The 12,115-nt window shown below is 35.7% G+C and overlaps 1 protein-coding gene across 6 annotated transcripts in view; it reads left to right on the top strand.

Moving 5' to 3' along the window:
• AUH (AU RNA binding methylglutaconyl-CoA hydratase) overlaps window positions 1-12,115 on the top strand; it is a 165,348-nt gene that overhangs the window by 18,886 nt on the left and 134,347 nt on the right. For 5 of the 6 annotated variants that reach the window (XM_074330196.2, XM_074330195.2, XM_074330194.2 and 2 more), the window contains exons 2-3: window positions 2,518-2,585; window positions 2,691-2,778. The exons of the other annotated variant lie outside the window; for it this stretch is intronic. In XM_074330196.2, coding sequence (XP_074186297.1) covers window positions 2,518-2,585; window positions 2,691-2,778 — 156 coding nt within the window. The remainder of the gene's footprint in view (window positions 1-2,517; window positions 2,586-2,690; window positions 2,779-12,115) is intronic. 6 annotated transcript variants of the gene reach the window in all.

Here is a 12,115-nt window from a genome sequence, read left to right as displayed (position 1 = left end):
GATTTTGTAGGGTATCGGATGGACCCTTGTCTCATTAGGGAGACCACCTCAGGGATGATGTAGATGCCTGATCACTGCACTGTACACCTGAAGCTGAAGCTGAACAATAGTGAATGTCAACTACAATTATATACATATATCTATATATCTATATCTATATCTATATCTATATCTATATCTATATCTATATCTATATCTATATCTATATCTATATCTATATCTATATCTATATATATTTACAAGAAGCGGAGTATAGCATTAGGAATAGACAGTAGAAATGTAATAGCTGTGTGCGATGTCAGAGGGGTAGCAGATGGGGGAGGGCGGTTGTCACTGTGTGAGGGATATAAATGATAAATGTCTAACTATTACATTGTTTTGTACACCTGAAACTAATTTTAAAAAGTTATAAAAAAAATGGCTTTCCAATAAGTAAAAAATAAAAATAAAAAGATAAAAACTTTTTCAAAAAACAAACAAAAAACTCATATTGGGTTAGTAATAACAGATCAAACTTATTTGTATGTAAGAGACCGAGACAGTAGTCTGAATTGAAGAAGGGATAACATACCAAGATAAATGTTAGATTGTCAGTGAGCAAAAGTTGATATTCTTACAAATGAGCTGTTCCTTACTAACTTTGAGTCAAGATAATTCTCTGTTGGGATATGGGAAAGGGTGGTGACATAGTGACTATTGAAAGATTCAGTTATCATTGATGCCAAGTCCAGCAGAAGTTCTCTCTTCTCAGTAATATATTTGAAAATTCAGTGAATGTAGCTAGTTACCCTTCCTTTTTGTTTTTGTTTTTGATGGGTAGTGTGTGAAACAGAGTTTATCAGAATTCCTCTGATCTTAGGGCAACAAGTTTGTACTTGAAGGAGCACATGTGTCTGTCTGGGGAGTTCTGCGTTTCATGCCTCCCAGTGCTAATGTACCTCATGGGTCTTGTCTAACACAGGCTGGTGGTTCCATACAAAGTGGCACACAGAATTGCCACAGGTACATCTAAATGGCCTGAAGAAGCTGAGTTCTAGGGACCCAACTCCTGTACATCTTTGTAAATAAGTTAATGTATGGAATGTAAGAATAATTTGTTGTCTTGAATACATTGTAGAGGAAGTTTAAAAATATATTTGAATTGATCTTAATATCAGGTTTATTTTGTATATTTTTTCAGAATTATTGATAATATAAAAATTAAAGTATATGGGGAAGGAATGTCCTTGTGCAGGTTAAACACATAATTGGAGGGAAAATGTATTTCTTAAGTTTTTAAAATTCTGAAGGTTTTAATATTCACATTTCTCCCTAATTCTGTCTGTGTAATTTTGTATTCTTTTCTGTACAAAGGCTCTCTAAATTTTATAAGCTTTAGGCCCTGCAAAGCCTGGATCCAACCATGGCGACAGTCCAACATGTTCCTTTACTTTTTCCAAATGTGTCCTAAGAGCTGGTTCATTCCACTGAGGTCTGCTACTGTGAACAAATAGATATTGGTGTTTGGCTGGGCAGTAAATAGGGGCATTATTTTGGGGGATTATCTGTTAAAATTAAGAATGTCCAGATCTCGAAATTCCACTTCCTGTATGTGTCAGAAATACTTATGCATGTGCTTATTCAGGGGATCAGGAGGCTGAATACAGGTTGTATGGGTACAGGGCTTTGAACTCAGATAGTTTAGAAACAAAGGATTGTAAGCAAAGGGTGAATTCTATGCATAGAATTGTTTTTGGAAAATTGAATGCAGCAATTGGAGTGAGTGGGACGCTGGATTTAAATGATAGTCTGATAAAATTAGGGAAGTTAGGAGGGAGAGCTAGCCTTTGTGGGAGATAGAATGAACTTTGTTTCTGTAGATTGAGGTTGAATTGCTTGTTGGACTTGTAAACGGAAGTGTCTTCAGGTTAAGTATGTGCAACAGAGTCAGGAGAGAAACTTGGGATGGAAATATTGAAAACTATTTACTATGACAAAAAGAGTAACAGATACTATCTCAGATATTATCTCCTGGTATAGTAGCAAAAAAACCTGATCCTGCAATACTTGCCTGTTACAAGGATTTATTAGCTATTCTGCCTGTGCTTGAAGGTGATGAAACCATTGTAAATAGTGTGTTGTAATTGAGAATTTTCACTGATAATTGTGGCCTTCCTTCTAATTAGTCTAACTTAGTGAGTGATGTAAAATTTAAATATGCCAGATTACTTTGGTGATGCTTAAGAAGAGATAAATTGAAGGGGACATAATGTTATAAAGTTCTCTAACAGTCTGAAAAAAAGTGGTGAATATTAAGCAGAAGATTGATTTTATAAACATGCTACATGTACTACATTCTTTAAAACATGGTTATTTTGAAAAGAAAGGTAAAAACGAAAATAAGGATAAAGCTGTTGGAGTGAATCTCAAGGAGATGGTAGATTTCCTAAATTCCGAGTTAACTAGCTGTATCTGGGGGAGTCTGTATCCTGAAAACTCACTAACTCAAGTGCTTATACTTTTTTTTTTCTTAACTAGGAATTGTGGTGCTTGGAATAAACAGAGCTTATGCCAAAAATTCATTCAGTAAAAATCTTGTAAAAATGGTGAGTGTAAAGATTAAACTGTTTGCTTCTAATATTAAGCCATAGTGTTGACATCAATCTGAAAAAAATTCCCTTTTTCTTCTTACCCTCCCTGTTTCTTTTTAGTTCTCAAAAGCTGTGGATGCTTTAAAATCTGATAAGAAAGTGCGGACTGTAATAGTCAGGAGTGAAGTCCCAGGGATATTCTGTGCTGGTATGTAAATCAATTTTTTTATGGAATTAAATTGTAGTCTAATTTTTCCTCAGTAATAGCTTATTTTCCATCATAAAGTGTTCTGTGGTTTGAATTCCATTACCAACAATTCCTCTTTGTTTTTTTTTTTTTAACTGGTTCACAAGAAAAAAGATGCTTTGTCACTATTAGAAACTTTTGCAACGAGTAGATTGTTTTGGAAGTTGAAAAAACATTTTGAGCCATTAAAATATTTGTAGTACATGAATGATATTAATGAAAGATCAGCTGAGAAGGAAAATTGGGTTTTCTACCTACAATAGTGTGCCTTGTATTTATTAGTGGCTCGAAAAATACTTTAATTGACTAGCAGAAGCTGCCCCAGTACAAAGTGTTAAGTATAGACATTGGCTTTGAAGCTTGATGTTTGTAGTAGTGTCCACTTAAGTACGTGTCCATGGAATGTATTTTAAAATTGGTATTTGCATCAGTTGAAGATAAATGTTTTAGTTTTTTGTTTTCCATTTGTACTGAATTACCAAAAGGTAAAGATTAGGTTGTCTTGCATTTTCCATATTTGTAAATATTTCTAAGCCATGAGATGGAATGATCTGTTTCAGCTAGTAAAAATGTGGATGATTAAGATAAAAAAATACTAATAACATGCAGTATCATTGTAATTTACTAATAAGCAAATGAAGGTGGAACTTGATTAAAGCATAAAATTTTTTATTCAGTAAAAATGTAAATGGGATAATCCTCTTGAGGTAATCAGTGTTTGAGGGAACGACATACAGTATTTAATTCACTAACCAGGTATTGAGCATTTACAGTATACCTAGAACGATGCTGAGAACATGGGGAAATATTTCTAGACAGAACGTTTTTTGAGGTGTCCTAGTTGTGAAACTGGTTTTCTTCAATTTCATTCTTATGCTTCAGTTTTTCAAGCTTCATATTCTATGTCTTCCACCTTAAAATACTGCAGAATTTTATGGTATGTAGGAACATTCAGTGTAAATGAATTAATTTTGGCTTTTGTTGTAATGTAGCATACCTACAGCGGTTAGTTTTAACCCAGTGTGGTAACCAAAGACAGTAAGATTATACTCCTCAGCGGCTGGGTGCTCATGTGTTTAGTGTCTGCCTTTACATCTGTCAAATGCGAGTGACACCGTCCGCCTGTCCAGTGCGACCTCCAGTCTGTTGGATTCAGTGTATGTAAAGCATGGTCAATAGTAAGTGATGGCTGTTCATAGTCTTTATTAGGGCTTCCCACATATTTCCATTTTATTCCTTAAACAATGTGAACAACTTACACTGAGATGGTAGAATTCTTGTATCTGTGACTTTAGGACAGGTGAATGACTATGTCTCCAGGGGACTGAGCCTAACTGTTATGATGGCATCAGGTCCTTTGAAGGTCTTGGAGGGGCTTAGTGGGAGGCCCTGGAGCAGTTGGGGGCCTTTAGAGAAGGCCAGTGATGTGAATCTTTGAGGAGTGACGCAGTCAGGGCAGGGGCAGGACTGTGCTTCAGAACTAGACCTTGGGGATCATGCTAGCATTACCTTCTTTCTGTTGGTCATAGGTTTCGAAGTTACTATGCTGTAGCTGCTGGGCAGATTCTTTTTATTTTACCTGTTCCTTTGCTGCGCACATGGTTTGCATTTTTTATATTCTTTGAAAAAGGCTTTAATACTTGAGTACAGTTCATGGATGTCTTTTATAGGTTGCCTTTATGGGGACATACTAAATAATATACCAAATGCTTTTTATCAGATTATTAAATTAGCTTTGAATACTTTTTTCTAAGTGTTAATCAAATCTTATGTCTTTGCTGTGTGAGCTTTTAAATTTTACGGGTTAGGATAATCTATATTTTAACTCATAAGAACTGATGCTGTATTTTGTCAAAAATAATTAGTGTTTGAATTCTAGAAAAATTGAGACAAATCATTTATTTTAGTAACTCAGTATGTGTAATGGAACCATTCTTTCAAATTTCTCTGAAAGGTTTTCTTCCATTTATTTGAAACAGGCAGTTTAGTAGGTCTGTGTTTATTAATATGCACAGATTAACTATAAGTCCAGATAAACGTAAAATATTAGTATAAAATACTAATTTTAATCAGGCCTCATTTATTAGTTATTGTTGAAGAGTACAGTCTTTCACATAATTAGAGTTTTAATTTTTATTCTGAAGTAGTAATATTCAAAAGAAAAATCCCCCCAAACAACATACTCTCTTAGCCCTAGCAGCCCCCTAAAGTTACTCATTTTCCCTCTTTCCTTTCTGCCGCCGCACCGGTTTCTCTTTGTACATCCATATTCCTGTGGCATCTTGTTCATTTCCAAAAACTTAAAGCTTACGAAGTATTCTTGCCTCAGATTTCTTGAGGAAGGGAATTTCTCTTTTTCTTATTTGAAAATCATCTTTTGCGTTCTCTGAACACAGTACGTAATAGGACCGAGCATGTGTTTACTGCAATTAACCAGTCTTTAAACTGCTGTGATTTGCTGATGTTCTTTTCAGGGACTGTTGGGATGTGTTTAGCAGTTTCTCTGGATTGTCTCAGACCACCCTCCTATTCACTGAGGGTGTTTCTGGCTCCGGACTGGTTCATCTTTTTTCTGCTTCATTTTTCTAATATTCTAGAAAACAGATAATTAAGCGATCCCTGTATGCATTGGAGGTTGGACTGAGTGATTACTGACTTCCCATTTAAATTTATTTAGAATCGATAACCATATTTCACTTAGATTTTTAAAATCAAATTTTAGTTTTTTAAAAAATAGGTAGTAGGTTAAAATACATGAAATGTGTACAAAATGTATGAAAAAGAACACAAAGAGAAAAGTTCTGCTCTCACCGTACTCCCTCCACTCCATTCTTCCCCTAATAAAAATAGCAATTTTTATTATCCTTCAAGTATTTCATTATACAAGTGCATACAAATATACGTAAATATACAAATGCACTCAGTAGAATGTTGAAATATTTAACGTGATAATGTGAAGACTATACTGTGGAAAACACACGTTGTAAGAGAGAGCTGTATATGAAATGTTATGCCCATTATGACTGCAGCTGTGTAAACTTTGTCTACAAATCAGGTCATGGATTAGGAGTGATATTTTCTTTTCTCCAACTTTCTGTAATAATTGTCATAGTAATTATATTGAGTCTATACAAAGTAAATAATTTTGGAAAAATTACCAGGTGTGTTAGTGTATTTTTTGGTTATGATAAGTAAAATTGTGACATTAACTGAGTTTTTGAATTATTTGTTACAACATTTGAGAGGAAGAATTTTTAGAATAAAAATACCTTACAGAACAATTCACATGCTTTTATTTTATAGAATGCCTGTAAGGGTAGGGACTTGATTAAAGGCGTGACTTAGCTGGACCTACTTCTGACTCCTAAGTCAGAGTTTTCTTTATTATACCATTGATTCTGGTCTTCCGGGATATGAGGTCTCCGTTCTAAGTTCTTGAAATTTCATGTACTTACATATCATAGTGGTCCTCCGTTGACTGAGAAGGTGCGTAATGTCAAAATGCCACTCTAGTTATAGTAATTATTTAAATAGATTTTCTGTTTTAACCACAACAATATCTAAGCACAGAAAAAGTATATATCATAGCTCTCATGGCTGTAGACAAGTTTCCTATAAGTGCATGTCTGCAGATACCATGCCATACCCTCGGCATGACTCCAGGTTGGGAATCACTGTGGTGGTCTCGTTTTTGTAGGTTAGAACACCACTTTGGGGTCATGGCTTGCTTGTACTTTTCGTACAATACGGAGACATGTCATTTTGATAGTCAAAGCTCATTGTGAAGCACTGGCTACATAATTTGTGTAAGAGATTGGCTTGAATGTGTGCTTTCCTGAATGTTTTAGGAATTGTTTATCCATCTAAAAATTTTATCTTACACACACACACACACACACACTCACACACACACGAAAGCTGAAATAATGCTATTTCAAAATGTATAGGTAGTCAAAATTTTAATATATTTGCCTATAATAAAATCAAGAAAAAGTCCATTTGGCTATGCTACTGCATTGGTTGTAAATGTGTAATCCTCGTCATCTGTTTATTTTTGTTCTTCTAGTGTTCTAAAACTAAGTAGCAAAGTACTTAGTTTGGATTGTTTTTACCGTAAAATTTTTAAAGTGAAATTTTATGAGAAATTACTGAGACTGAGGAGTTTTTTCCTTTGAAATTCCTAAAATAGATTATAAACAATTCTTGGTAATTGATTTCTGTATATAGCAGTCTAAATTGAGTGTTTCATTGAGTTATACCAGCGTGGGATTTTTTATTTTATTTTAAAGAAAGGTAGTTTTGCTTCTGCTTTTGAATTCTAGTACATTGTGTTCTGACTAAAAACTTCTCACTAAATTTGTCAACATGCTTTATTGAATGTTGTGTGTATTGTTCAAATGGATACAGATGTCATAATGGGGTTAGATATATGGGAGCCTCTGATTAATGAACTTATTTATTCAATATTGTCTCAGAACCTCAGTTATATTTATGTATTTGAATGTTATATGTAAGTTACATATATGTATTTGAATGTTAATCCCTTAGAGGGTTTGCTAAGTAAAGTGAAAGGATAGATACCTGCAATTCATTCATATTAGTTTAGCATAGGGTTCTTTTGTTGTATTTAATTTTTTTGAATTAAAAAATCTTGTATCGAGGTATGAATTACTTGCAATACTATGTACCAGTTTTAAGTATATAATTGATGAGTTTTGACAGACATTTAAACCATGATCACAGTTGTGATATAGAATACGTCATCACTTAAAATGCTCTCTTGTGCCCACTTATAGTTAATCATTTCCCCCACTCTGACGCCTTAAACCCTCAGTTCCTTATTCTTACCATAGTTTGCCTTTTCCAGAATGTTTTTTAAATGGAATCAAATCCTAGTGTAAGTGGTCTTTTGTATCTGGCTTTCTTCATTTAGCATAATGCTTTCAGGTTCACCCATGTTACGTGTTTCAACAGTTTTGTTTTATTGCCAAGTATGATTTTTATTTTATTGCTGAGCATTCATTTTCTATGTTGAGTAGTCCACTGTATGGATGTATCACAAATGTGTTTATCTGTCTAGAAGTTGATGGTCATTGTGTTTTTCTAATATTTGGCTTTTATAAATACTGCTTCTATGAACATTCACATGTAAGACTTTTTGTATACATGTTTTTGTTTCTTTTGGGTAAATACTTACGAGTGAAATTATTGGGTTTTATCCTAACTGTATGTTTTGTTTTATAAGAAACTGCCAACTGTGTTCTAGAGTGGCTGCACCATTTTGCATTCCTTCCATCAGTGCGTGAGAGTTCTAGGTGCTCCACATTCTCTCCTGCACTGGGTATTGTTAGTCTTTTTAGTTTTAGGCATCCTAATGGTATGTAGTTATATGTCCTTGTGGTTTTAGTTTGCATTTCTCCAATGATTAGTGATTTTGAGCATTTTTTCTGGTACTGTTTTTTTGGTGAGATCTTTTCCCCATGTTTTTTATTAGGATGTCTGTAGAGTTGTACAGTTCTTTATAAATTGATACGAGGCCTTTATCTGATAGATGTTTGGCAGGTATTTTCTCCCACTCTATTTGTAGCTTACCTTTTTCTTAAGTTTGTTTTGAAGAGCAAAAGTTTTTCATTTGAAGTTTGATTTATCAATTTGGTTTTTTAAGTTTTGTTACGTATTTTGTGAACTAAGAAATATTCTACCCCAAAGTCGCAAAGACTTTCTCAAACTATGTTTTCATCCAGAAGTTTTTAGTTTTTATGTTTTACATTTAGATCTATGATGCATTGTTGATTTTTGCATATGTTGCAAAATGTGAATTTAGGTATTGTGATATAATAAAATAAGTATTTGGTCTTTACCCTGGATTCCTAGCGCAGAGCTCCTAAAACCCTGGGAATTTCCTGAGTGATAATAGTGCCATTTGTATGCTGATGAGGTGACTCAAGGCAGAGGCCCCTAGACAGCTTTAGGATGGGGGACAGATAGCCAGAAAAATCACCCATTGGATTAGAGGGTTAGAATTTTCAGCCCCACTCCCCCAACCTCTTCATTTGAACATGCCAGAGATGCCATTAAAATAACTCAGCGTATTCATGGCCTTTCTGAGGAAGTCATAATTATTGGCTGTTGCTAATTCATTTCTGACCCTATTTCCATTTTAAAACTACTTAAATAATATTTTATGCTCTGTAGATATTATTTTCTTTTTAAGAAATAGGAAGTATATGTATGCTGACTCATCCCTCTGCTTCCACTCTGGTCCCACTATAGCACATTCCCCAAAAAGCATCCCAAGCGATTTAAAAAAAAAGATAAAAGATCATCTCACTCCCCTGCTTCAAATAATCCTCAGAAACAAAGTGTGTTGTGGGCTGAATAATGGCCCCTAAAGATGTCCACGTCATAATCCCTGGGACCTTTGAATATATGACCTATGCTGCTTACCGTTTGTCAGGTCGAAGAAAAAGCATCCAGCCTAAGAGAAAGCTTATATTGTGTTTCCCCGAAAATAAGACCTAGCCGGACAATCAGCTCTAATGTGTCTTTTGGAGCAAGTGACATTAGAAGTGAAATAAGACCGGCTCTTATGTTATATACAATATAATATAATATAATATAATATAATATAATATAATATAATACCAGGTCTTACATGATAGAAGACCGGGTATAATATAATATATAATATAATTAATGTAGTATAATATAATGTAATATGATACTGGGTCTTATATCAATTTTTGTTCCAAAAGATGCATTAGAGCTGATTGTCCGGCTAGGTATTATTTTTGGGGAAACATAGTGAGAATTTATTTGAGCCAACTTGAAGATAATTGCCAGGAAGCAAAATCTCAACGGACTGAGAAAATGCTCCGGAAAATGGTGGTTTTACAACTTATTTTATATATTACAATCAAAGGGAAAGGGTTACATGAAATCCATTGGTGGTAGATTAAGGGGGTAGGAGAAAGCAAAGTATGGGAAATCTGTGCGATTGGATAAAAATAAATAGGAGAGACAGGTACTTCTTTTACATAAGTGAGTACAGGATAGTTAATAGTTCCCTTTTTACAGCACATAGAGATGGTAATCAGGGGACAAGAATAATAATAAGGGGTTCTGCAGTTTCCTGTTCTGGTCCGGAGAAAGGGATCACTGATATTCCAAGGATGTCCTCTTAGACGCAAAAAGACAACAGACAGGCCCACTGAAGGTAAAGATTGACGTTTGTCAAGGAACCTGCAGGCTAACAGCGTCACTTCCCACCGTGGCCCACCTTAGTTAGGAATGTTTATGTTCATGCCATCTTATGTGGTTCTTTTCAGTCTGCTGAGCTTGTCAGGTTTCACTGGTGGCCCTTTTTCCATCCACAGTCATATACTTTTTTTATTTAAAAAATTTTACAATGCTTTAGAAAAAAATAAAGACCAAGCTTGAGGGCTTTAACAGAAACGGTGACGAATGGGGCTGCAGTATGCCTATGCCTGGTTTGTTACCGGTCCTAAATCCGCGTACCCCATGCTTCGAAGGCCAAAACTCAAAGCGTCAGAGTTTGGAGTAAGGATAACGGCTTATTGATCGAGAAGATGCCAGCAGAGAAGATGGGAGACCTAGTGGTACCTCAAATCCATCTTTAAAAAATAGAGTTTAGGCTTCTTTTATATCAAGGGAAGGGGAAATGGGAGGGGCTGTTTTTGTAAAAACTGAAGTCCCAAGCAGAATCACTCTACTGACTAGCAAGTTTAAAGCAGGAGCTGTTTGAAGGCCGTGGGGTCGACAGAATTGAAGGAGATGGAGTCAGAGAGACCAAGACCCAGCCTTTCACTCTGTTACAGGTTGCTGCCATTCCTTTCTCTCCAGGCTGTCCCAGTCTCTGGACCTGACCCTTTATCCACAGCCAGAGAAGCCATGCTGAGTTCCATTGAGCTCTGCAGGAAGGCACTGTGACAGCTGTGTCTCTAAACACACAGAAAGCACCCCTTTTCCCTCTTGACTGAAGAATGATCCTGCAGACAGCCCTGCAAATCACAGCTGTAGAAGTGTTTTATTCAGTGGTAGCATCATTTGGGTGAATGCTAGGTTTGCAGGCTACTACCAATTCAGATAACCTTGAGGTTTAGACTTCCTGAACCTCCCCTCCCCCCCTCCCAATTAGAATTGCCAGTTGAATAATTTAGGACTTTTTGGCGCAAACTAGGGTTTAAGAGATGGGGTTAGTATTTTCAAATTCTCTAAAAGTAAAGGCAACATGATTAGTACATTGAATATCAATATAATTTACTCATTTAAAACATTTGTAATGTTACATGCTTTCACTTGTCATCTCTTCTTAACTACAAACTTTTGGTGATTTTCTTCTCTTGAGTTACATACATGAATTATCTATGTATTTGGGCCGTTTTGTGACAGATAGAACAGCCCCTACTGGGTTGTACCTGCAGGTGGTTCCTCTCCTGGAGGATCTGCCTGACCCTTTTGAGGCTTGTTATTAGTTTCTGGTATTTGTACTGAATGCCCTGGGTGTTCTCTCCATTATCTTGATTCCTGCTGGTCATAACAAGAACACCAGGAGTTGTTCAGACCATAGTTCCCTGTGACGTTCTTTCTCTGATAATTGCCTGTGAATCTGCAGTTTTAGCTTAAAGCTTAAGGGAACCCCATGTAGATTATTGGAGCTCTTTCTCTGAAAAGCTTTCTCCTCTCCAGTTATCTGTCCTGCAAATTCCAGCCACCCAGACTCTCATCTCTCTATATCATCCAGACTATGGGTCTTGCTCTGCATACATTCCCCTGCCTTGCACCCCAACCTGTAAACTGCTTTCAGAAAGAAAGCTGTAAGTAAGTAGACTCCCATATAAATCTCTTAACTACCATCTGAAAGACATTTTATATATTTTGAGGGAAGAAGGGCTCGTCCAGTACCACTTAGTCCATCATAGTCAGAGGTGGAAGTCTCCAGTTCCCTTCTGTGGGGAATGTTATTTAAGAACCAAGATCTGGGTGGTAACTCTTGTTCCTTGGGTGGTCTTTGCTTTGAGGCCTTTTTACTGCACAGAGATAAGAAATATGTAGATAAATACATAAATACAGAGGGTGCCTAAAAAATGTATACACATCAAGAAAGGAAAAAACTGTATTAAAATTGTAATACAATGAATCACGCAAGCATTCATTTGACTAACGCTATCTTTTGAGCTAACATCGTACTACATATTGCTGTGTAATTCAATTCAACTTCAAAAAGTAATGCATAGTAACATCTCTTAAAATGTGTACAGTTTTTTGGCACCCCCGG

This window comes from Rhinolophus sinicus, chromosome 16, assembly GCF_057876585.1.
Source record: "Rhinolophus sinicus isolate RSI-liver-muscle chromosome 16, RSI-T2T, whole genome shotgun sequence".
In the NCBI taxonomy this organism is placed as follows: Eukaryota; Metazoa; Chordata; class Mammalia; order Chiroptera; family Rhinolophidae; genus Rhinolophus; species Rhinolophus sinicus.
Note: the sequence above shows the minus strand (reverse complement) of the source record. Positions and strands in the feature narration are given on the sequence as shown.